The sequence below is a fragment of the Lissotriton vulgaris genome, chromosome 5 (genome assembly GCF_964263255.1).
Source record: "Lissotriton vulgaris chromosome 5, aLisVul1.2, whole genome shotgun sequence".
Classification (NCBI taxonomy): domain Eukaryota; kingdom Metazoa; phylum Chordata; class Amphibia; order Caudata; family Salamandridae; genus Lissotriton; species Lissotriton vulgaris.
Genome location: NC_141693.1, coordinates 1237838651 through 1237865913, shown reverse-complemented (window position 1 = coordinate 1237865913; position 27263 = coordinate 1237838651). Strand labels below are relative to the sequence as shown.

General features: G+C 42.2%; 1 protein-coding gene across 2 annotated transcripts in view; it reads left to right on the top strand.

Moving 5' to 3' along the window:
• The first annotated feature begins 2198 nt into the window (after positions 1-2198).
• The window catches only part of TMEM183A (transmembrane protein 183A), a 150001-nt gene continuing 124936 nt past the window's right edge, over positions 2199-27263 (top strand). The window contains exon 1 of one of the 2 annotated variants that reach the window (XM_086923082.1): positions 2199-2433. In XM_086923082.1, coding sequence (XP_086779208.1) covers positions 2370-2433 — 64 coding nt within the window. In that variant the 5' untranslated portion in view covers positions 2199-2369. The remainder of the gene's footprint in view (positions 2434-27263) is intronic. The other variant, XM_086923083.1, reaches the window with a different exon arrangement.

The following is a 27263-nucleotide window of genomic DNA, read 5'->3' as shown; positions in this document are numbered from 1 at the left end:
ATTTACATGAGACTGCTGTGAGCAGGGTCGGCGCTAGGCATGGGCAGCTGCCCAGGGCCTCGCACCGGCACGGGGCCACGCACTGGTGATGTGTCCTGTCGGTTCCCTGGCGATCCATTTCAAAGAAAGGTGTCACCTTTCTTTGAAATGGAGGGGCCCCCCTCCCTTGGCCTCTCAGGGATGGTATCTGGATACATAAGGGAGGGAGTCCTTCAATTGAAAGGAGACCCATTCACAGACACTGTGGAAGGCCCATTGTCCATCATTTTGGCGCCCCAAAGTTTTAACGTTTAGCCCACAAGCAATTCTCACACCTATCGGACTGAAGGTGTGAGAAATGCTTGTGGGCTCAAAGTTAAAACTGTGGGGGGCGACAAAATGCTGGACAATAGGCCTCCCACAGTGTCTGTGAATGGTGTCCTTCCAAGGGGCCACTTATCTACATTAGAGGGGCCTCGCACATTCTCTTTTAGCCCAGGGCCTCGCAAATCCTAGAACCGGCCCTGGCTGTGAGGATGGTGCAGGTGCTGCCCTACTGCCCCGATTGCACTAATGAAATGGATCGAACCGCCCCTTGCTGGCCTACACGTGGCCTGATAGCCTGCAGGGGTATTACAGTTCCCAAAACCTGTATGCGGGCACCGTGGTCACCTTTGGAGACACAACTGCACTCAAAGCACCACTCTTTGAATTGTACTGAAAAAGGAGAAGCCCTGAAAAATTAGGCACACTCCCTGAACGACAGGACCTCTCGTGGTGCTCCCCGACCGGGACCTGTGGTGCCTTCCGGCATCAGAGTCGGATATGTGCCGCTTGAGTCCCACATACCACAGATCTCAGCACTGCACTGGATCTGTGCCCTTCGTCCTGTCTTCCAGCTTGCCGTAGTTGGGGGCCTCGCCTGTGGCACTTGCTGGCGAGTCTAGCTATGGGCCCCACTAGAAAGGTTGCTAATTGGCCCCACAGCCCTCTATGTGACAACTTAAAAATAAATCTTTGGGAGACGTTCCCAACAACTGCCTCTAAAATTAGTCAATACACCTACCGATTTCCGATTAACGTTACTTGTCCTGCTTTATGCACTAGACTTCTATGAGAGGGATTACCTCCATCAACCAGTCCTCTTTTTGACATTTGTCGACACACAAAAGGAGGTTGAGCGCGGAGTTATCACTGGCTTGCGAAAACCTATTTACTTACTTCCTATGTTGCAGGTTCAGACATGCCAACCCTCCCGATTCAGGCGTGAGACTACCGATTTGAAGGCTAGTCTCCCGCCTCCCGATTCCTACAAGCAAAACCCCGATTCCTCGGGGTTTCAGCTGACAGGGCTTGGTATTGTGTTAAGTGGCAAATCTTCCAGCAATAGTCAAAGTGGCGATGCAGGGGCTCTCGAAGGGGTGAAAAACCAACAAAGCGTCATTGACAAGGGAATGGTCATTTAAAGACCTGTGAAGATTTTTTTTTTTGGGGGGGGGGGGGGGGGGGGGGGGGGGGTTGTGTGTGTGCACAGGAAGCTGTTTTAGCCTGGGCTGTCACACAGGGGGGTGGGGGGTGCATCCACTGCCAGCAACGTGCTAGGCCAGTGCACAACACTTTCATCACCCTCTCTCTGCCTGCCATTGCGCTCCATGCTTCTGAAAGGTAAGAAAAAACGTGCATTTGTGTTTCAAATGTCAAATCCTGAGGCAGCACGCTTCTAAAGCCCATACATGCCAGTAACCCGATTCATGGCCCCATTCTCCCGATTTTTTTTTTAAATCTCCCTCTTTGCTCTTCTGAAATGTTGGCATGTATGCAGGTTGAAGCACTGACGTCGTGATCACAACAGGTCTCTTGCAATTGCCTGACCCGCCACTTGCTATAACATGACTGAAAAATCGACTTTATGGCAGGCATTGTTGATTCAACTACCCCGTTTTGTTTTTTGACCATCAAGATAACATAAGAATAAAGTTCGCTTAAACGAGCAATAATGTTGCCTCATATTGCAAGTTTGTAAACAAATGAAAATTGCGAGATTTTAACTTAGCGAAACCTTTTAGTGTTAAAATCATAAATACTACGTGCTTCTGTTTAGGTTTTTCAATATGTCCGTCAGCTCAGAGCTCACACCCGGGTAGCAACCACATCCAATTTCCAAGGCTCTTAGCGTCACAGACATGGTCATAGCAATAGAAGAAAGACTGTAGCGGGATGGTTTACGGATTGAAACCGGCTAATTATAAGATCAAGCATGGCGGCGGAGTCAAGAGGTGCCACGTTCTTTTCTCGTTCATTGAACTGCAGTGAGCCTCACTACCGCGCGCCATGGTAAACAAAGTCGAAAACGTCGTTAGCCGTCCTTATCAGGCGTCTGAGCCACTGCCATGCGCAAAAAACGCCGTGGGAGACGGGTGAACGAGCGGGGAGAATCACTGAACACAGCCAGTGGTAAGGTATCACACGCGAGGCATGGACAAGACCCTGGCGCACCGGCATTGAGGTGCGCAGAGTAGTCAGGATTTAACAGGATGTGAAGTGCTCAGACAGGCGCGAAAGTCGGCAGCTACAGTGGGGCGTGGTTTAGTGGTTAGTAAGTGAATTCTAAATTAGAGGGTGGAACCTCCTAGGAGGTGGGCGTGTTATCCGACGATTCAGACCAGCATGGTACGCCATAACTTCACTTTCGTTATTGATTTGTTGGAAGGGTGAATATTGTAGCTGGCAAAAGTTTTTAACCGTAAAAGTGGAGCCGAACACCGGTCGTTATTTTGCATCGAATTATTTAAAAATCTGTAGTGGGGAGGAGACGAGGATGTGGGTTAGGAAGCGATTTTGAAAGCATGGATTTTTATTATATAAGTTGTACGTGGGAGCAAAATTAAGTGAACTAAAGGAAGCGAATGATGGTTGTTCATAGGATAAAAGTAAACAATAGTCAAGGTCACTAGAATTATGTAGCTGGGGTCTCCCAAATTATGCGGCACGAACAGGCAAATTATTTGGCGTAATGGGTTACATGTATGATAACATTTCTTGAATATTTTGTCATTTCTTGCACTTGTTACATTGTATGGGCATAGGTGGCACCTCTTTTGTAGCAGACTTAGTGTATCCAATCAAATTTCAATCTTCAAATGGCCAAACCAATGGGATAGATCAAACCAGACATAAGTTTTCAAAAGTTTTATTGCTCAACAGTGTTCTCTTCTCAGAATCACTGTGCCTATCACTCTAGCCTACACGTGTTTCATCACAGCATGTGGCTGTGAATCTTCAGGGCTAAAAGGGATGTATAAAGAAACAAATGATAATAAAAAGGAAAAATAAACAAAAAGAAAATTGTAAAACATACAACAATATGTGTGGAGGGAAGGGGCACCAGTGAAGTGGATACCAATAAAGAGGGTAGGAAAAAGACAAAAGGTGACTTTGGTTATGTTTGTTCACAGAAGATTTCTAAATTTTTGTGGTTTTAACTTAAGACGTGTGCAATAGATTGTGTGTAGTGACATACGGCGTATAAACGGTTGGTTTATCCTCTAATTAATAAACAAGGTTCCAAGCTTAGACTAAGCATACAATTGTGTTGTGCGGTGACTTGTCCTTATTAAGTATTTCACTTTACGGGGTCTAAACATAATTTCATCATGCCTGAAAATCCAAGTGTAAATGACCACTTCATGCTGTAATTCGGTAATGTGTTATCAAACCAAAGACATGGATTGTACAAGGGAAAATATGGGAATTAGGCAGAAAACGTCTTCCATTACTCCATTCATAAACAGTACAAAATTCTCTACTTATCATTATCTAGAAGTATTCACTGTATAGAATACGTTCAAAACGTTTAAAGATCCACATCGTGTTTAACAAACATTTCCACACTATTTGATTAAAATTTCCCATGTCATAAATGCTAACCTGCATAGTCCATAAGTAAGTGTCGGTTTAGAAGGCGGAATTTTTTAGCATTATTCTTTGTATATTTCTTGTAACTAATTAGTACAGATTCCCTTTGAAAATTCAAAGCATACGCACAGTCACAACCGTGTCAACTACCTATATCAATATCGGTAGCTGTAATTCAAAACCTGTTAATAACAATCTATGCACTGAAAGAAAGATGGGCTAAAATCACGTAGCTGCAAAAGAAAGCGAGGAATAAGGGAGACGGGGGGGAAAAAGGGGTTTTGTTTACCTGATTTAAATGATCGAGGCGCGTTATCTGAAAAGTGAAGATAAATCACAATCAGAAAAGACATGGTGATTGTTGGTACAATACAAGGGTTTAAATAGACATGAGAGTATATTCTGTAGTACTATAGGATAGACTCACCGGGTGACCGGTGATAATTCCGTCCCGGTCCTAATCGGGTAGTTTCTGTAAACACGAGAGCGGTACCGATGATGTTCGGTTTCCGTTTCGTCAGAATAAGGGTAGCGTGTGGGGTTACACAGCATCAGTATTTAGGGGCTGAAAATCAAAAAAAGGGATATTTTCCAAGGTGGTATAAGTAGTTTGATAAAGCGTATGAAGAAAGGCAGTGATCTCCAAAGAGATCGCTCCAAAGTCTTACCCGTTTGTTGCCCGTGGGTTGAGCTTGGTGCAGCTCCAGTTTCCAAGTGCGGGAACAAACACAACGCGGATCACGCCCATTAACATAGGGCAGTTTAAAAAAAAAGACTAGAATGCTCATTTTGCGGAGTTGCTGGCAAAATTAGAAGAGTTACTCTCATTAATGACAAGACTCCCCTCTTGAGCGGAATCAAAGTGACAGATCAAGAATACGAAAGTAGAGGAGGAATTTATATAAGTAAACTCGAACCGGGTCAAAATACTAAACAATTAATCTGAAACCTAATAAAAAGTGAAGGACGGGGAGGAAGGTTTGCGTGAAGGAAATTTTACGGAAAAATATTTCTCTGCGTGGTTTTAGGTCCAGTATGATCCCAATTATGTCAAAGGCATCAGGGACTAGTATAGCGTATATTTAGTGCGCTTAAACTCCTGTATGAAAGTGAAATCACAGAAGTATCTACAGTCTCAAAAATATTTGGTTTAGTGAGTGGAGGAAACCCCAGACTCACCAAGGGTTATTTTAAAGGCTAAAATAGAATGGTCATATGAAAATTATTTATGATTTCCTTTGCAGCCGGCAAGGGTTGTGCTCTAGTGGTGATAGTGACCCCTAAAGGGAGTTGGAGTATCTATAGAGTCTAACATGATAAAATGGAACTAATTCCACTTTTTGTTAATAAAATCGGCAGAAAATTGAAGAGCAACTCCCAGTTGGGAGGAAAAGAAAACAGGACCGTCAAAATCTTGGGTAATTGCTAGCGATGGAAACCCCTTTGGGAATATATGATGGCCTCATTTGCAAGGTTATTCATTCTACATTTCTAACACATTCATTCGCACATCTCAGTTATACATGTCCTCATAGACTGAAAATTTCAATGAATTCAGATCCACAAAATAATAACATAGTGTTTCTCATTACAATTTCAAGTGCACACTTTCTTCGTATACAGTATAAATACTTAATGATTGATATGGGAGCATCCTATTGGTCCGAACCTAAGAAGAAATGTAGTTCATCATCTGTGTTTTGACCTCTGTTTGTAGTGTCCAGACGCATGATCCATAGTGCTTCTTGCCTTCTAAGGCGGAGTTCCCTGTTTCCACCTCTTACTGAAGGTTGTACCACATCAATGCCATAGAAGGTAAATGATTTGACCTCTCCTTGTGAAGGACAAGAGGCCATATGTATGGCCATGGGGTATTTTGGGTCCTTAGTGGCATATGCTCTGGCATGTTCTCTGATGCGTTCTTTGAGTGCCCTAATCGAACTTCCCACATATCTACTTTTACAGGCACATTCAATGATGTACACAGTAAACTTTGTGTTACAGTTAATGTTTGTGTTGATTGTATACTGTTTAGATCTGTGATCCTGAAATGTCTTAGTTCCATGGTTAGCCCATCTGCACATTGGGCACATACCGCATTTGAAAAAGCCTTTAGACTTTTGAGTCAGCCAATCACAAGTCCTTGTAGCTTTGGGCACAGTTGGACTTAGTCTATTCTTGAGATTCCTCCCTTTGCGAAAGGTAATTTGAGGATGATTTCCTATAACATCAGTTAATGTTCTGTCTGCACTAAGGATGCCCCAATGTTTTTGGAAACTCTTTCGTACTACAGGACTCAATTCATTGAAGTCTGCGACAAGTCTCACCGGTTGTTGTTTGTTATCAGTTCTTGGGCGTCTGGCTGCCAAAGTTGATTCCCTGCTTGTTTTTTTGATCTTTTTGTCAGCTTTGGAAATGATTTGAGGATTATAACCTCTGTTCGAAAACCTGGACTGCATGTCCTGTAAACAAGTTTCAAATTCCTGTTCTTCACTACAGTTCCGTCTTGCTCGTATAAATTCTCCATAAGGGATTCCGTTTTTTTGATGATTAGGATGACAACTGTTGTTATGAAGTATTGAGTTACATGCTGTTTCTTTGCGGAATAATCTACTATGTAGAATACCATCCTTGATGTATATTTCCAAGTCCAGAAAGGATACCTTCGAGGTGCTGATATGTGTGGTTAAGCGCATGTTCATCTCATTGTCATTTAAATATACACAGAATTCTTCAAGTGTAGTTTCTGATCCTGACCATATTAAGAGGCAATCGTCTATGTAGCGACCCCAGTACAATATATTATCAATCCATCAAAGAACGCATCAGAGAACATGCCAGAGCATATGCCACTAAGGACCCAAGATACCCCATGGCCATACATATGGCCTCTTGTCCTTCACAAGGAGAGGTCAAATCATTTACCTTCTATGGCATTGATGTGGTACAACCTTCAGTAAGAGGTGGAAACAGGGAACTCCGCCTTAGAAGGCAAGAAGCACTATGGATCATGCGTCTGGACACTACAAACAGAGGCCAAAACACAGATGATGAACTACATTTCTTCTTAGGTTCGGACCAATAGGATGCTCCCATATCAATCATTAAGTATTTATACTGTATACGAAGAAAGTGTGCACTTGAAATTGTAATGAGAAACACTATGTTATTATTTTGTGGATCTGAATTCATTGAAATTTTCAGTCTATGAGGACATGTATAACTGAGATGTGCGAATGAATGTGTTAGAAATGTAGAATGAATAACCTTGCAAATGAGGCCATCATATATTCCCAAAGGGGTTTCCATCGCTAGCAATTACCCAAGATTTTGACGGTACTGTTTTCTTTTCCTCCCAACTGGGAGTTGCTCTTCAATTTTCTGCCGATTTTATTAACAAAAAGTGGAATTAGTTCCATTTTATCATGTTAGACTCTATAGATACTCCAACTCCCTTTAGGGGTCACTATCACCACTAGAGCACAACCCTTGCCGGCTGCAAAGGAAATCATAAATAATTTTCATATGACCATTCTATTTTAGCCTTTATAATAACCCTTGGTGAGTCTGGGGTTTCCTCCACTCACTAAACCAAATATTTTTGAGACTGTAGATACTTCTGTGATTTCACTTTCATACAGGAGTTTAAGCGCACTAAATATACGCTATACTAGTCCCTGATGCCTTTGACATAATTGGGATCATACTGGACCTAAAACCACGCAGAGAAATATTTTTCCGTAAAATTTCCTTCACGCAAACCTTCCTCCCCGTCCTTCACTTTTTATTAGGTTTCAGATTAATTGTTTCGTATTTTGACCCGGTTCGAGTTTACTTATATAAATTCCTCCTCTACTTTCGTATTCTTGATCTGTCACTTTGATTCCGCTCAAGAGGGGAGTCTTGTCATTAATGAGAGTAACTCTTCTAATTTTGCCAGCAACTCCGCAAAATGAGCATTCTAGTCTTTTTTTTGAAACTGCCCTATGTTAATGGGCGTGATCCGCGTTGTGTTTGTTCCCGCACTTGGAAACTGGAGCTGCACCAAGCTCAACCCACGGGCAACAAACGGGTAAGACTTTGGAGCGATCAATTTGGAGATCACTGCCTTTCTTCATACGCTTTATCAAACTACTTATACCACCTTGGAAAATATCCCTTTTTTTGATTTTCAGCCCCTAAATAATGATGCTGTGTAACCCCACACGCTACCCTTATTCTGACGAAACGGAAACCGAACATCATCGGTACCGCTCTCGTGTTTACAGAAACTACCCGATTAGGACCGGGACGGAATTATCACCGGTCACCCGGTGAGTCTATCCTATAGTACTACAGAATATACTCTCATGTCTATTTAAACCCTTGTATTGTACCAACAATCACCATGTCTTTTCTGATTGTGATTTATCTTCACTTTTCAGATAACGCGCCTCGATCATTTAGATCAGGTAAACAAAACCCCTTTTTCCCCCGTCTCCCTTATTCCTCGCTTTCTTTTGCAGCTACGTGATTTTAGCCCATCTTTCTTTCAGTGCATAGATTGTTATTAACAGGTTTTGAATTACAGCTATCGATATTGATATAGGTAGTTGACACGGTTGTGACTGTGCGTATGCTTTGAATTTTCAAAGGGAATCTGTACTAATTAGTTACAAGAAATATACAAAGAATAATGCTAAAAAATTCCGCCTTCTAAACCGACACTTACTTATGGACTATGCAGGTTAGCATTTATGACATGGGAAATTTTAATCAAATAGTGTGGAAATGTTTGTTAAACACGATGTGGATCTTTAAACGTTTTGAACGTATTCTATACAGTGAATACTTCTAGATAATGATAAGTAGAGAATTTTGTACTGTTTATGAATGGAGTAATGGAAGACGTTTTCTGCCTAATTCCCATATTTTCCCTTGTACAATCCATGTCTTTGGTTTGATAACACATTACCGAATTACAGCATGAAGTGGTCATTTACACTTGGATTTTCAGGCATGATGAAATTATGTTTAGACCCCGTAAAGTGAAATACTTAATAAGGACAAGTCACCGCACAACACAATTGTATGCTTAGTCTAAGCTTGGAACCTTGTTTATTAATTAGAGGATAAACCAACCGTTTATACGCCGTATGTCACTACACACAATCTATTGCACACGTCTTAAGTTAAAACCACAAAAATTTAGAAATCTTCTGTGAACAAACATAACCAAAGTCACCTTTTGTCTTTTTCCTACCCTCTTTATTGGTATCCACTTCACTGGTGCCCCTTCCCTCCACACATATTGTGTGTATGTTTTACAATTTTCTTTTTGTTTATTTTTCCTTTTTATTATCATTTGTTTCTTTATACATCCCTTTTAGCCCTGAAGATTCACAGCCACATGCTGTGATGAAACACGTGTAGGCTAGAGTGATAGGCACAGTGATTCTGAGAAGAGAACACTGTTGAGCAATAAAACTTTTGAAAACTTATGTCTGGTTTGATCTATCCCATTGGTTTGGCCATTTGAAGATTGAAATTTGATTGGATACACTAAGTGTGCTCTGGATTCTTGTCCAATTGCATTAGAGAGAGGTCCCTGATCCTCTTCTCGTACAGAGGTTAAGGTTTTCCTCTGCCAAGAAGCACCTAACTTTATACTACGATACCTTAAAACTTACCGTGATAAGTTGAGCGCCAGATTTCTGAACACTTAAAAACCTGTTCACAGACTGTATAAAAAACCTCTTTTGTAGCAGTTTGTCTCTCAAATTTAGCTGTAAGCAACAGAAAGGTGACCATTCAATCTGTGCAAAGGGTCTTCCAATGCATACCAGTACGTGTCGCTGCTTTTCAGAAACTTTTGATACGTTTGAGCTACAAACAAATGTTTTTCCTTAGAATCTGCAGATTATGCAGTAGATGATGGTTTATGTGGTAAATGCTGCTATTCCATATTAATGCTGGGAAAACACTGCAGCCGCCCAATAACATAATTTCAGTGGCCCTGACCAAGGATCCATGTGAACACCCATGCAAGGGCAATTACTGGGTTAAATTGAGCTATGACTTTTAGCAGGGACGCCCTAGGTTATTTAATACCATATGAATTCTTTTCACTGAAACTCACTTTACATTTTTATGTTTCACACACAGTATCACCCCACCCCCTATATGCCCTGAGGAAGACCTTCATCAAACGTATAGGGCCATCTAGAAGGTCGAAACGAGTCAGCAGAATCTAAGGATTTGAGGGAATTTAGCATCCTTAAAAATTGATTTAATCACTATAGGATTAAATGAGCTTATTGATGTCTTTTCATTTTATGTTTGTTTGAATTACTAGTGCTATACCCCAATCCCATAGCACCCCCCATATACTAGTGCGTGGGATATCTTTAATTAGATGTTGCCTAAGTTTTCAATTCCGTTTAATAGTATACTTTGTATGTTAGACACTTATAAATATTGGTATTGCATTACAGGACGAATTTGCAATAAACATTTGTATGTTTGTGCAGAAAAAATAATGTTTGACTTGATAGTGGTCCCGGTGATTCTAAGTCTTTATTAATGTGAAATGTTGTCTCGTACCTATGTGATATAATTCTTGTGAAATTATGTTCTTAATATATTTTGGGCGAGAAAATAACCCAAAGACAAAAAAAGATTATCTTATGTGTTTTTGAATGTACAAATTCATGTTCTCTTTCCTTGTAAATGTTTTTGTGCACATTCTTTGTTGATTGTGAATTGAACATCTATATGTAAGTATTTGTGAGATACTAGTGAGAGGATTTTATGCTTTAAAATAAATAGTAAAATATAAGTGCCAACAAATGGTGGCGAATCGAGGTACGTAAACATTACTTAGCCTTTTGAAATTGGAGATAACCTCTATTGTGTGAGGGGTCTTATCTCTTTTTTGACTTTAGGGTTAAGAACAGGGTGCCTTCTGTCCTATTGTATGCTCATGATGCTGTTTTGAAAGGCAAGAAAACCCGCCGGTCTAGAGGTTTTGTAGGATACTTTCCTTGACTTTATGTTTAAACTAAGTCTCAAAATTTGTTCATCTAAGACCTACATTATGAACTGCAGTTCTATGAATCTCAAGTGCCACAGTTTGGTTCTAAAGGGAAAACCTATTTCAAGGGTGCATGAGTGTCCTTACTTAGGCGTTACGTTTGATTCTAAATGCAGTTGGGGACGTGCCTATCCAAGCAGACATTGAGGTTCACCAACTCTGTAGGGTTTCTATTTAATTTGGTTTTCTCCATCAATAGTAAACCAATCGGCTCTCTGCTAGAAAACTATAGCAGAAATGGCCCCCCTGTTCAAACATATGGCTCTGGGGTGTGGGGGTACAAGGATGTAAAGTCAACACAATTGGAGGAGAATAGGGTCTATGCACAACTCTTGGGCCTGCCTGCAAATTCTCTAACTTTTGCTATTCGTGAGGTTCTGGGGCCTGCTTATGTGGAGGATTCTATCAACCTTGCTTCTTTATTATTATGGTGTTTGACATGTGGAATCCGCATACGTCCCTAAACAGGGATATTATTGATGCTTGCCTGTCCTGTGATCTTGGACTCCGAATCCTCTGGCTCTCATATATTCATTTAGTAGCCTATAAACTTGGCAAACCCTCTTTTCTTTTCTCAAATCCCCAAAACTTAACTTCTAAGGACACATTTTGGCTAAAATGTAATTTCCATGCTTCCAGAAGGGAGGAGAGGGAGGCCGTGGAACTAACCAAGGGTAGAAATCGAGAGCACCTTAGTATTTGTATGACCACAGTAGCATAACTATATTTGGACATGGTTACCAACAGCTAGGATAGGTCCCTTCTTATGAACTTAGATTTGGTATTATATACCACTTGTGTTTTCCCCTGGGGCAGTATGGTCGGTCATCCATTTTGATTTGTCCATCTTCCACCCAAAGCGTATTTCACTTAACTTTTTTTGTAAATTCTATGTTACATTCACTAAGCGTTTTTTAATTCCCATTTTGAAAAGTTTGGGCTTTGTTACTTGCAGGCTTGCTTTGCTATTCCTTCAGCAACTTAGTTCACCTTCTATTTGTTCCTGTGTAAGTTCTTTTTTGAAATCTGCTCTGCCACAGGAATAAATTATTTGAACAATTTATTAGGATTGTTTTTATTGTAGTGTAGTTCCTATTTTCCCAATAGGCCCTGCGCATTGGAATAACATAAACAATAGTATGGAGGTAGAAGTGCGGTCTTCCAGGTCTCTACTGACTATGCTAAACTTAATTGGGTTTGTTACCAACTAGCTCAGAGGTCACTGGAAACTTTCTTGACTGAATAGGAAGTGATCAGCTTCCCTGGTACAGACAAGAAGGGATTCAGTTTTCCAACAACCGCATAAACATGACAACTTTGCTCCTTAGAATAAGAGTCAATCTCTAGAGTCGTGTGAAACAATAGACAGTTATTTTACTCAGTCAGTTGTGCAGAATACTTTCACCAAGATGCCGAGAATAGAGAGACGAGCGTTTTCAATAAAAGGTATTATTTATTGAACAGTCTTTCTTCTCATGCAAGAGAAATGAATTGCCACAATTGCAAGACTAGTTATTATAAAAAGTGCGTACAGTAAAATGAGGATTGCAAAATAATACTGTAAAAGCATTGATATGGTTTCTTAGCCATACAATGGTTAACATGAATAAAATATATACATTCATATATACATTCAGCTAACGTACTCAACTGGTGCTTCTAACTACGCCTACCCCAGTGTACCTGACCTAAGCCTAATACGTGGGAGGGAGTAAGTAAGTAGGAGTTTAAGTTAAGTTGGTTTTGCCAAGGTTTGCTTCAAGAATTCTCTCTAAGGGTTTAGTCAACACCATACCTCTGAAATAGAATGTTGGAGGTCTTGTATCTCCTTCCAGGACTCGATATCCCAGTCACTCGCAAGAGTAGGCTGGAAACGCCGGAGCTGGATTTTCTCTGCAGGAGAAAAGACAGCGTCTCTCTCAGCGCGTCGAGGAGGAGGAGGGGCAGCTTGTATCTGCTGGGCTCTGCAGGGGACAGCTGTTCTGCTCCTGTGTTCACCACACCATCGCTATCATCGATGTCGTTGAGGCAGCGTTTGCTTAAGGCAACGTTGGTAATACTTATACCTGAAAGGTGCCTTGTTTGACGTAAGTTTTTGGACATAAGACGTCAATAAAGATGTCACTAGGAAGTGATCGTCTCTCAGTGCTCATTAGAGTTCTATTACTAATCAAAACATAGCAAGAGGGGCTTTCCCAGGTTGCTGAGTTTTATCTTGTTGAAGAACTCAGAATGTAATCTAGGAATCTTAGATAGTGGCTTGTGCTGTGTCATTTGCTCTAATGAGCTGCAGAGGAAGCGATTCTGAAATGTGGCTCTGATCGTGTTAGGCCAGAGACGAGTTTTTGAAATATTGCTCTTGATCGTTTATGCCATTATAGGGGTACAAATGGATTATAGCCGTATAGGGGCATAAGGTCACAGTATTGATCAGGGTCCTAGATTAGAACACGACACCCACTCCACGAATTTAGGTCCATCAAATTATAAAAACTATAGCAATAAGATGCATGTGTAACATTACCCACCCCAAAATACATATTTGCATTTGAAATGGCGTATTTGAAATACATGGAATTATTTGTACTGTACGTTTTCAAGCATAGAAATCATTCAAAATAATAGCATATGTAATTAGTGAACGATTTTGCAAAGAAAAATTTACACATGAAATATCTCTTTATACAGAAAAGAAGGGCGAGATATCTCATCACATAGAAATGCATTTGCTGTAACATGTGCTAGAGGCTGATGTAAAGTTATGATGTCTCTAGAAGTACCTAAAAATAGAAGTTCTGTTCTTTATGAATAGGTCTACTTTAAGCAAAGAATTTTTGTGCCATGTTCAATAAAAAAAAAAGGTTTTTTGGTGAACGGGGTAATAGAGTTCCAACGCTTTTTAGTACTTTTTGTTGATCAAAACTGAAGGCCGAATTCAGAGTTCATGGGAACGCTGTGTGTCGGAATGCTTTTCAAAAATTATTCTTTCTGTTCGGGGAGAACATCATATCAGACAGGCTCTCAAAGAATTGGTCTACAAAATCAGGTGACAGTTCGACGAAGTTCGATAGTGCTGTAACTTGGCAGGTGTGAGAATGATTGCTATCATCAAAGTCTGAATCAGCAATGCTCACAGAGGGTCGTACCTGGGTGATGTTGCTTTTATTTCTTGCTCCACTGTCACCACCTAGTCGTAGCACAGGAGTCTCAACGAATGCCGTCATCAGGATTGGTAGCCGCTGGGGACAACACACTGCGTGAGCCGTTATAGGACTTAGCAAAGTATCGATATCCATTGGTACTGCTGATGGAAGTGCAAGACAGATGTCCAACACGCACTCATCTCCGCATAGCATACATCGAAGCACAGGTAAGATGCAGGTCTGCCATATAGGTCTGAATGAAAGAAACCAGGTCATGTTCAGATCTCTCAGCCTGGCCAATCCAAGGACTCTAGTTATTCGGTCCCGGTAGCGTATTGCTAGGATCGTTTCTTCCATCCCTGTTGGAGTCATGTCTGAGTTTTGGCTTGCCATATCGGAGCAGGAGGGTCAAAAATAAAATGCCTGCTACAAGTCCCAAAAATAGAGGTATGCCGCCAAAGACTGAATGGACAAAATTAGGAATGATTCCTAGAATTGCTTTGAATGGTGTTAACAGTCCCGTAAAAATGGTCTTAAATACGCCTGGGATGCCTATGGCACTAGACATGTTAAGAATTTGGCTAAGCATTTCTGTGAAATGCACGGGGCAATTTGTTGATAAAAGGTCATGAATCTCTGAAGTTGTCCTTGCAACTAGGAGATCATACATCTCTTTGATGACGTGATGGGCACTGTTGTCTGCAAAAGCACAGACTTCATTCTGCTTAAAGTATCAATTCGTATAGAAGAGACATTCAAACAAGGCCATACGAGAGTCTCCGTGTCTCCAGGGCCGTTTGGAAACAATGCTTGCATACAGCATTTGACCATGGAAGTTACGCTTACGAGATAGGCTTTTCCTGGCAAAAGGCCACAACAGCTGTGATCCGTTATTAGAGTGTAACTCCCATTCGAGAGCTGCTTAAAGAAAGGCTCTATCTGCGTTGCAGGTGTGACATGTTGGTGGCATGAAAGGTTGTTTGAATTTCCTTCACAGGCTCCGTGTAAATTAATACCTTGGCACAAAAGTATACTGCTTAGTGAATGTTTACATTTTTCACCACTAAGAAATACATTTTTGTTGCTGTCACTATATCATGTGTGTGTATGGTAATTTCCATGCTGACTTAATGTATCCTTTACCCAATCGTTCATACTGGCCAGTAGGTATGTATTCAAGGCAATTTTTAAATCGGAAAGTTGTTATCGGAATTGTGATAATCCCGTGTATTATCCATTCAATGACAGGACTTTCTGACATTGTCAAAGGTAATCTCTCAAGTTTTTCGATGCTCAGGATTGTATAGTCTGCTCCTTTCTGTGCCAAGCTGATTTGTTTATCAGTAAGGTTAAAGATGGAAAACAATGACGTTGTGTTGATTAAACGCCAAGGCACATAGCCTGAACGAAGATTTTGCAGCGTCCAGCCTAACTGTACAATAGAACGCAATTGCGACAGGCCATGCTGTAACATTAGCAAGTCTTTGTCTATTATATCTATGGCAGATGATACTATACTGTCCAGTGAATATATTCTGGAGGACAGAGTCATTAACCCATTGTCCACTACAGAAAGGGATTTTTCCAAATTAATACGATCAATTTCTCGTATTTTTTCAGCTGTTTCAATTTGTGTGATTTTCCAAGCCTCGTTGTAAGCCGCATATATACTGGTCGCTATGAAAGGTTTTTGACGCTGTTTGCGTGGTCCCAGAATGAAATTGCGCAAATCAGCACCATCTTTAAGTAAAGATAAGTCTTGCTTAATTTCAGCCAGTGTGGATGATTCTAGCCATTCAAGGCACAGCTTCCCTACACTGTATGTTATTATCCCTGGATGTTGTCTCTGGGAGTATCTTGGGTCTTGTCTGGTCATTGTTAACCCCTGTGTTTTGTTCAGGAATCCATCTTGACAGTTGTTTGTGTCAGTAGGCCAGATTAACCACTTTTTCCAATCAGGATGTGTTCTGTTTAGATGTAAAACTTTAGATACGTCTATTTCAATATCTGTTGTTGCATTATCAGGTATTGGCTTTGAAATAGACGGTTTATTAAGGTCTTTAATCTTAGCTAGGCCAAGACAGGTTGTTTGTTGAATTGTTTCATTTAAAAACATTATTTGTTCTGGGATCATGCAGGCTCGAAATAATGCTTCTAGGCCTTGTACCTGCCAATCTTTTGTACCCCAGATGGTTTTTGTTTCAATGTTATTTCTCCAATAATCAAAACCAAATGTCATTTTTTCATAAAATGCTTCTGAATATATCAATTTAGTATTTGTCAACATAGTTTTCAACCCTGTTTTATCTAACAGTTTGTAATAAAACGTTTCTGCATCACTGGTGTTAAACCCTGAGAAGTACTGGATTTTCTCATAGAATGTTTTAGAACTGCTTTTAGGTGGAGTAGCACAATGTTCCCATTGATTATATTTAAAAACATTTCTAGGTTGTGCAGATTTATGCAAGTAATGATCTCCATAATGTGAGAAGCAGTACATCTGTTCATAACTAGACGAACCTTGTAAATAATCATGATCTGTAAATCTTGCTGACAACACCAAATCAGACATCATATTATTAATACTTTCAAAATCCCAATCGTCAGAAAATGTACTTGGTTTTACAAAGTCACTTAAGGAAACCTTGAACTGATGAGGATATTTCAAGATTTCGACCGGACCATAGATTTCATAGTCAGTTTTGTCCCATACTACCCCCCCCCGGGTATTGGAATGGCTGTGACATTTACTGTTGACAGTTCTCTTTTCTTCACGTGGGTTGCTCTGTGTGGTTTGAGGACTAAGTTGATGTTCTGACTTGCTGTGTCCATTGAATTGTAATAAAGTTTCCTAAAATTAAAACTAAAATTAGTCATAGTAGGAGTATAAATACCCCTGAAATAATCCAATGCTCAATCAATGGTGCATCCAGATATACTTGTTTGATTTGTTGAAAGATTTCTGTTGCTTTTTCTTTAAAAGTCTTTGTTTCTGGCATCACTTCGGCGTTGCTTTGATCCTCAGAAAAGTTGTCGAAGTTGATGAAGTAGCCAGAGGCAGTTCTGTCAATTGCTGGAATTGTTCTTTCAATTTGTCTTTCGGTAGCACATTCTGATGCCACATCATTGTAGACTGGTGTTTCATGACGAACTGATTCAATCTGTGTTTCAAGAGGCACAAGTTCCATGGCATTATTGCATAGTCCCTCTCTGCACTGCAGGCTTATCGAATGTGATTAGTCTTTCAGTTTGAACCTCTTGGATTGTTGCAAGTTCGGGTATTCTGTTGTTCCTCGGGAGTCCACTGGGCCTACTGTTGATTATAGGCCACATGCTTGTGGTTTTACCAGGTCGATTGATACAACTCTGTTCTCCTTTTTACCAGCAAGGGGCGGTAGTACTACTGATCTTGTTCCTTTGATTGCTAAGACAGGTACTGCTTTTCTGTAAGAAGGCCCAAATTCCTTCTTCACCGCTATTTTTTCTATGACTAGATCCCCAATCTTTGGAATCCAGACAGGCCTTGCTGGGGCTGGTGGTGCCTCGTCAGTGGTAGCTGGCTGTTGCTTTAACCTTATGTTGCTTAAGGATTTTCTTGTTTCATTCCAGTCCTGTAAAACAGCCAAACGGTCTTTGATGTCAAAGTCTTTATTCTTATCTTTTACCACTGATACCTGACTATCTAAGTCCTGAATGTACATTCTAGTTCCGAACAATAGTTCATATGGGCTGAAACCTTTTAGAGAATTTCTTGGCAAATTGTTAAGACTTAACTGGACACTTATTAAATGTTTGACCCACCCATCACCCGAACCTAATACCTTCGCTGTTATAGATTGCTTCATGTCCCGGTTTTTTCTTTCCACTACACTGTTCCCTTCGGGGTGTGATGGACAAAAGTATCGCAAGCCAACGCCCATGCTGGCCATGGCCTCCTTATAAGCTCGAGAGCTGAAAGCAGGACCCTGGTCAGAATGGAGCATGGCAATTGCGTATGTGCCGATAAAGACTCGCAGATCTTTTATAACCGTTCTGGCGTCAGCCGAGCGCTGGGGCCACATCCTTTAAGTGGATTTTGTCTTAATGATATACAATGGGACGCTTTTCTCTTGTTTGATTGCATGGATAGGACGCCTTATGCTTTCTATTAGGGTTCCTGACACTACGCTGGCCGGTTCTCCACTGCGATCTCTGTTGCAGTCTACACAATTTTTTGCAAAATCATGAATATCTACGCTCATTCCCGGCCACCAGTACTCTGATTGTAATTCTTTCAGAGAGTCCCAGATTGTTTGGTATCTCAGACCCTCTCCCATATGAGCTTCCTGTGTGAGGAAACCTCTCCGTTTCGTGTTTGGAATTACCCTATCCCCCACTCCAGGGATTTGAGCAAAAGGAACGGAGTTTGCATCAATTACGTATGCATAATTGAGTGGATAGTTCACGGGTAGTGCTGCACAGTCGCCTTTTACGGACGTTTTCACTGCCAGCATGGTCTCCCCGTCTATGTATTTGTCTGAAAGCTTTTTTGTGGCTACGGAAGCCGGTTTAGTTGCTTCCGCTGTGGCTGTTTTAGCCAATGAATTCCCTACAACGTGAACGCCATCACGTTGATGACTCAGAGTGTGTATCACGTGAGTCTTTTGTAGTTCTTTCTGTAAAAGAACTACCTGTTTCCAAAGCATTTTATGCTTGATTGTGGCACCTGTGTCATCTTTGTAATCATTTTGAATCCAGCTCTGTAACTTATTATTGTAAGAGTCGATGCAAAAATGCGAATCGCACATGATTAGTGTCGGGAATTCACGTTATGCATTTTCAAGCGCCATCTTTAAACATCTGATTTCAGCTCGTTGAGCCGAACAGTTTCTCACTGATTCAGTTTTTGTTATTTTCGGTCTGAATTTACCGCACAGCCAACGACCTTTAATAATTGCGCAGGCTGCATCGTAGGATTTGTTCTCTACGTTAAAATGCTGTACAAATCTATCTGTATAGATTATACAGGCGTACCGTGGGAGAGGCAGAAGTTCAATTGGCAGAGGATATTCTTCTTCATAAGTCAAATCATTCAGTTTTTCAAATTGCGGGGCGAAGTAGAATTTCACATCTTCCGCTCGGAGAGAATTTACACACTGTATCCATTTCGGATCCAGTGACACTGTAGGCAGGTTTACTGGGCTGAATAGCGCCTCGAAGGCGGATTCCGCTGTGAGGACATTAATCCTTTTGCCGTGTGCTAGTTCCCTTTCATTAGCTAGTGCAGTTTGTACTGCTTTCACAGTATTGTCTGTGAGACGTTTTTTCTGCTTGTGTGTACAAGTGTGATTTGTAAGCTATTGGTACCTTTTCTCCCTCATTAGAGGTCAGGTACGTGAATCCGCATCTTCCTGGGATGACTCGGATTACAAGATTGCGTGTGTTGTCACGTGTATCTAATTTTGTTTTTGCTAACATGTCTGTTTGCAGTGATCTCAAAATTTCTGTGTGTTTTTGAGTCCAAGTGATTGGTTTAAAATCAAGTTTAATTAGTTCTTAGAGAGGTTTAACCCTCTCCGCATAATTTAGAATGTAAGTTCTTCCGAAATTCAGAAAACCTAGGATCGATTGTAAGTTCTTCAGCGTTTTTGGTGCTTAGAGTACAGCGCACTTCTCTAAGAAGTTGTCCGCTAGGCTTTTTCGTTCACTTGATAATTCGTAACCTAAAAATAATACTGTCAGATGGGCAATTCGGGACTTTTTAAAGTTGAATTTGTAACCCTCTGCTGCGAACCAAAGTATAATGGTGTTCACTCTTTTCAAGTGAGTCTCCAAGTCGTCGTCTGTGAGATAGATATCATCTACGTAAGATAATGCCTCATTATCATACATTTGTAGTAACTCTGTTACTCTGGCTGAGAATAGTCCTGGGCTGTTCTTGAATCCCTGTGGGAGCCTACAGAAATTTTCTGAGACCCCATTACTGAGAAAGCGGTCAAGTATCTGCTTTCTGGTGCAATGTTTTGACAAAAGAAACCATTTGATATGTCTAATGTTGTTTTATATTTTTTCCTAACTATGTTATTCATTAGTGCAGCACTATGCGAATTTTGCACTGCAAATGTTATGCAACAAGCGTTAAGGTGTCTGTAGTCCAAAACTAGACGATATGAATTGTCTGGTTTGGAGACAGGAAACAAAGGATTGTTCATTTGAGAGGTGCATGTTTCAATCACGCTCTGATATTGAAGTTGATCTAAATCTCCCTGACTTGTTTTTTAGCTTCTTGCTTAATGGGATACTGCCTTTGTGCAGTCGGTTGACTTTTTAACTGGATTTTGTGAGGAGGAGAGTCCTCATCCCATCCTACATGATTTTTATATAATGCCGGTTCCTGGGCTACTGCCCATTTCCTCGCATATATATATTTAGTGTGAATCGGAATGTGATTCGAGAAGGCAGGCATAATCATTTCTTCGCCACGAGGGCACTCCCTGACAAACTCTGGGGGCCAATCTTTTTCAGCTAACAGAATATCATAGCCTTTTGAGAGTTTATCCCAAAATAGACCCCTTATTTTCCTAGTCTTATCACCCTCTATACGCAGTGTTATTTCGTATATCTTATGGGGCTCGCTAACTCTGGTGTCGGCAGTTTCTACTTGAATGTATTCATTCGTGTCCACTGTCTCCAGATGACTCATCAGGATCTTGCGAGCTATGGTGATTTCTGCTGCACTGTCTAGCATTGTCTGTGCCCACTCCCCGTTTTTCAACTGTGTTCTCAGTATTCTCGGCATGTTCGATTACTCTAATAATGGCTACCTTCTTTCTTGGAAATTGTGATTTTTTTACTTTGAGCAGGTTCCTTGTCTTTGGACTTGGTGTGCTCTCCTGGGTCTGACCGTCCTCTTCTTTCCGATTTCTGCGAAAAAGATCGAGAGGGACGTGTATCAATACTTTGATATCTATCAGGCTTCTTCAAATTATCCCTATTTCTAAGGTTATATCTGTTCTCAGAGGGCTCCCTCTGGGGAGACTGGTGTTCTCGAGTTCTTTCCCTCCGTCGAGGAGACCTTCCTCTGGACTGGAAAACTTTTTCTTTGGGAGTGGATTGTTTATTTCCATCCCAGCTCTTTTTAGGAATATTAGAATTATTTTTAATAAATAATTTTTCAGGATTTTCGAGCAGTTGGGGCTTTACTGGTTTTCCACCCAAGCTGTCTCTACCTAGTTCTTCATAACATTTTTAGGTCTCGGCGTCAACGCGCGGAAGCGCTTCTCCGCCGGAGATCTTTTGTCAGGGACTATGCTTCCCAGGAGACAGTCCAGGCCACGCGCATCCTTCCAGGCGATTTGTAACTGGAACGCGCGCTGTGGCCAGGCGCTGTCTCCTGGGAAGCGCAAGCACCACACACGCATGCGCATACACACACACACAAGCGCCCATGCACGCACGCACATACATACATACATACAGAGACACCACCCCTGACTCATACACACATGCGCGCACACACACAAGTGCACCGAGGCCCCCCCTCCCCCTCCCCCTCCCCCGCCGTCACCGTCGCACACATACACACACACACACGAGCACCAATCGCGCTCCAGCCTTTTGGAACTTACCTTACCTCAGCACGCGGCGCCCAAACTCCTGCTGGCGCGGCCCCGGGGCTCTACACCGCTCACAGGAGCCCCGGGCCGCGAGACGCTACGACTCCGCCTGCCTCCTCTTCCGGTGTGAACGTGGCCCCGCCCCCGTCACAGGCGACCGTGCCTGACTTCCGGGGCGGCCGCGATACTGAGAAAGCTTTTTCAGAAACTATGTAGGAGCGTGATTGGAGTCCCACAACAGCAAATAACCCAATCACAAACACGCTGGTACATTGCACAGGCAGAATCTACTACATTAACTGATGCAAATGAAAAGCATCTTTGCTTCTACTTCAGGACGTACAACCATTTTCAAAATATTAAATGACCTAAGTCTACTTAAATTAAAACGACTGCTCTTTCTGCTGCAACACTTCCAAGGTGCTCCAAGATGTATGTATGTCAAGCTTTGCATGCAGCCTGTACAAAAGTCCCTGCAGGTTTCAGATACAAAAGGCAGTGAGCGGGCTAGGGTGCTAGTATTATCTCTACCTGGTGGTGAGTGGTGAGTGCAGAGTGGTGAGTGGTGCAGAGTGGTGAGTGGTGCAGAGTGGTGAGTGGTGAGTGGTGCAGAGTGGTGAGTGGTGCAGAGTGGTGAGTGGTGCAGAGTGGTGAGTGGTGCAGAATGGTGAGTGGTGAGTGGTGAAGAATGGTGAGTGCAGAGTGGTGAGTTCAGAGTGGTGAGTGCAGAGTGGTGAGTGCAGAGTGGTGAGTGCAGAGTGGTGAGTGCAGAGTGGTGAGTGCAGAGTGGTGAGTGCAGAGTGGTGAGTGCAGAGTGGCGAGTGCAGAGTGGCGAGTGCAGAGTGGCGAGTGCAGAGTGGCGAGTGCAGAGTGGCGAGTGCAGAGTGGCGAGTGCAGAGTGGCGAGTGCAGAGTGGCGAGTGCAGAGTGGCGGTGAGGGCAGAGTGGTGCAGAGTGGTGAGGGCAGAGTGGTGAGGGCGCAGAGTGGTGAGTGTGCAGAGTGGTGAGTGTGCAGAGTGGTGAGTGTGCAGAGTGGTGAGTGTGCAGAGTAGTGAGTGTGCAGAGTAGTGAGTGTGCAGAGTAGTGAGTGTGCAGAGCAGTGAGTGCAGAGCATTGTGTGCTGTTGAGTGCAGAGTGCTGTGTATTGGCAATGTTAATGACAATGCCCATTTATTTTTGATTTAAAGAAAAAAAATGTCATGAGCAATGCCAAAAGCTCTACCTTTAATGATGCCGAGACCATTGCATTGCAAATGCTTGTTCTATAATTCTGGCAAGCTCAATTGGTTGATCTGTTATATCTGTTTCCTTCAACTTCTGGCGGATCGTTTTATCCTCCATTGTCAATTGAACTAACTCTCTATATGCCTTTGTTAATTCTCTTATTTCAACTAAGAGTTCTTCACTTGATATTTTATCAATGTCTGGATGTGGTGTGTAGCTGGCTAGAACCGGCCACGTTGCTCCTGGTCTACCTAGTGGACCGAGCCTGGTAATATGATCATTGTGTTTTAGGGCGCCTTTAAACCAGAGCAGATGGTCTTGGAATTTTAATGGGATTTCAATCTCCTCGAAAGGAGCGTACTCTTCTGGTGGATCCCCTATTTTGTAATAGTGGCTCGTGTGTTGCGGTGTTTGCCGCTGGAAATTTTATCCAAGAATAGAATACCTCTGTCTGCCGATATTCGTGTGCCTCTATCACGAAGACGACTGTGCCACCTTGTGTGGTCAGTCCATTTTCTATAAGTTTTGACGTTATAGATTTTCCTATGTTGACCGGTATGATTATCGCACCCGGTTCATTAACACCGTCGGGACACTGCTCAGTCGCATTTACTGCGGGTGCAGCGGTTCCGTTTTCTCCTGGCATTGTATAAATGCAAGGTTTGCAGAGCAGGTCTCCAAGGAGACAAAGATTAGGTGCACAAAATTTGGAACACTGTATCCTTCAACGTTGACTAAACCAGAGCTTTACATAGGAATCTCTTCCTACTAAGTTCGGGCGGATTTTAACCTTTCACCCACTCCAGACGTCTATTGGAGTATTTACGGGAGAAAGGGTCTGTGTGAAAATGCACGACTGAGTTACTCTAACGTCTTGCGTTAGTTTTATCGCCTTACCAAACGTTGGGCGCCATGTAGTGTAGTTTCTATTTTCCCAATAGGCCCTGCGCATTGGAATAACATAAACAATAGTATGGACGTAGAAGTGCGGTCTTCCAGGTCTCTACTGACTATGCTAAACTTAATTGGGTTTGTTACCAACTAGCTCAGAGGTCACTGGAAACTTTCTTGACTGAATAGGAAGTGATCAGCTTCCCTGGTACAGACAAGAAGGGATTCAGTTTTCCAACAACCGCATAAACATGACAACTTTGCTCCTTAGAATAAGAGTCAATCTCTAGAGTCGTGTGAAACAATAGACAGTTATTTTACTCAGTCAGTTGTGCAGATTACTTTCACTAAGATGCAGAGAATAGAGAGACGGGCGTTTTCAATAAAAGGTATTATTTATTGAACAGTCTTTCTCCTCCTGCAAGAGAAATGAATTGCCACAATTGCAAGACTAGTTATTATAAAAAGTGCGTATAGTAAAATGAGGATTGTGAAATAATACTGTAAAAGCATTGATATGGTTTCTTAGCCATACAATGGTTAAAATGAATAAAATATATACATTCATATATACATTCAGCTAACGTACTCAACTGGTGCTTCTAACTACGCCTACCCCAGTGTACCTGACCTAAGCCTAATACGTGGGAGGGAGTAAGTAAGTAGCAGTTTTAGTTAAGTTGGTTTTGCCAAGGTTTGCTTCAAGAATTCTCTCTTAAGGGTTCAGTCAACACCATACCTCTGAAATAGAATGTTGGAGGTCTTGTATCTCCTTCCAGGACTCGATATCCCAGTCACTCGCAAGAGTAGGCTGGAAACGCCGGAGCTGGATTTTCTCGGCAGGAGAAAAGACAGCGTCTCTCTCAGCGCGTCGAGGAGGAGGGGCAGCGTCCGTGGGCAGCTTGTATCTGCTGGGCTCTGCAGGGGACAGCTGTTCTGCTCCTGTGTTCACCACACCATCGCTATCATCGATGTCGTTGAGGCAGCGTTTGCTTAAGGCAACATTGGTAATATTTATACCTGAAAGGTGCCTTGTTTGACATAAGTTTTTGGACATAAGACGTCAATAAAGATGTCACTAGGAAGTGATCGCCTCTCAGTGCTCATTAGAGTTCTATTACTAATCAAAACATAGCAAGCGGGGCTTTCCCAGGTTGCTGAGTTTTCTCTTGTTGAAGAACTCTGAGTGTAATCTAGGAATCTTAGATAGTGGCTTCTGCTGTGTCATTTGCTCTAATGAGCTGCAGAGGAAGCGATTCTGAAATGTGGCTCTGATCGTGTTAGGCCAGAGAAGAGTTTTTGAATTATTGCTCTTGATCGTTTATGCCATTATAGGGGTACAAATGTATAATAGCCGTATAGGGGCATAAGGTCACAGTATTGATCGGGGTCCTAGATTAGAACACAACATTATAATGTCTGTAAAAAGATTTAAAGCAAAGACTAATATAAAGCTATGACTATCAAGCTAAACACTATAGAGATTGACAAGGATTTAAATTCATTGGCCCAAATGTATGATGAGTCCAGAAAATGTCATTAGAGTTTTTTTATGAGGTTTACCAGGTGTGACTCAACATTTTCTTTAAAATGCTTTAAATCTTCCACTTACCAGTTTTCTTGTCAGAATCATTGATAAAGAAAATATTCATATGTTTGCATAGACACCAAAGATTCCTGTAGCCTTTATTTTGCTAGTAGCATTGTTCTGAGACCAATTACTTCACCTGCTGTTACATAAAACAATTCAAGGATTGGTTTTGGATGCATGAAAATTACAGGCCAAGTCAGGCGCCTGATGCTATGGAAACAGAATAGAGACTAAATACAAATGCCCTCATTAAAATGTCAGGCGGACGCACCGTTTTGGTGAAGTAACCGCCCGACCATAGGTCGGCGGTTCGCATACCGAATTGGGATGCAACCGCACATGGTGCAATCACAAACTGCCGTTATACAATGGGAGCTTGTGCTGTGGTCTAAAACCGCCCGCAGTACAAGCTCCCATTATAAAATGTAAGTTTTTGCACATCCCTGCACCATGTGGCAGGCACAGTGCACATGCAGGGTTGTGAAATGAAAAAATTGAGTTTTCAGGTTCCAGTAAGGGTCCAAGTACTAGAATTGGTAACTAGTGAAACACGAAAACATTCATTTAAAGTTCATCATTCAGGACTGAACTAATTTCTCAATGTTCTCAAAAGCACATCCCTCTATAGTTCAGAGTCCAATATAGGATTCAACAGTTCCCTCAACGTTCACAATATTTTGGGATGGGGCAAAATCAGTAGGGCTCGCCATACACTATGCCAACTTCTTGGGACACCAAACTTTAACGGCCTTTATCTCAGTACTTTGGGTCTACTGTGCCATTGTGTTCCTCTATTTGATTGAAATTGGCATACCAGGATGCCACTCTACTCTGTCTTGCGTTGCCCCTGTCTTTTATGGTTATACCCGTTCTCTGCTATTCTTAAGTTTTGTTGCAGACTTCACCTCTTCGTTGTATACTGTTGCTTTGTGTTATGTCATGCTCTCGGAATGCACACTGCTATCTACTTCCCAGCCTCTTGTTATCCTAGCTGTCACAATGTTACTTGGCCCTGACTTGACATAGTGCTAACTATTAACAGTTTTTAGGTCTCGCTACGACCAATGCGCTGAAAGCGCGTTCTCGCAGCGAGAACTATATTCGGCGTCTCAGCAGTCTGAGAACGGCGAAGGGAGACAAGACCTGGCCGCGCGCATCGTTTCCCCACAGGATAACGTTGTGCGCGCGGCCAGGTCTTGTCTCCACAGCATGGCATGGCAGACCGGATCGCGTTGAGCGCCTCTCTGGAATGCAGGGGGAGTCTGCAGAATGGTGCGCTGCGCTGATCATGAGGCGCGCGGCGCTGATAAAGAGGCTGGCTTACATCAGTTCTCGTAGTCACGAGCACACTGTATTATCACACCACGCACCTGTACTTGAAGGAGGGTGCGGGCAATGCGTGTTTTTTTCACGTGCACTCTGCATCATCACACCGTGCGCCTGCGCGTGAGGGAACGTGCAGGCAAAGCGTGCATGTTTCACGTGTACGCGGTATTGTCACGACACGCGCCTGTGTGTGAGGGAGGGTGCAGGCAATGCATACATGTTTCACGTGCACGCTGTACTGTCACGCCACGTGCCTGTGCGTGAAGGAGGGTGCAGACAATGCGTGCACCTGTACGTGCGTGTATCTTTCACCTGCAGTGATATCTAGAACAGGCAGAGGCGCACATCGTTCACAGATGGACTACACGCCGAAAGGCTCCGGTATGGGTGAATGTATGGGTGCATTGCTGACAGGAGCTGGGCGGGTCACATGGGCAGGCAGAAGCAGCAGGACAGACCACCCAAGGATGAAAGAATGGATGGACATCAGGGTCAATGAATGCATGGGTAGATGATGACATGCAGGAA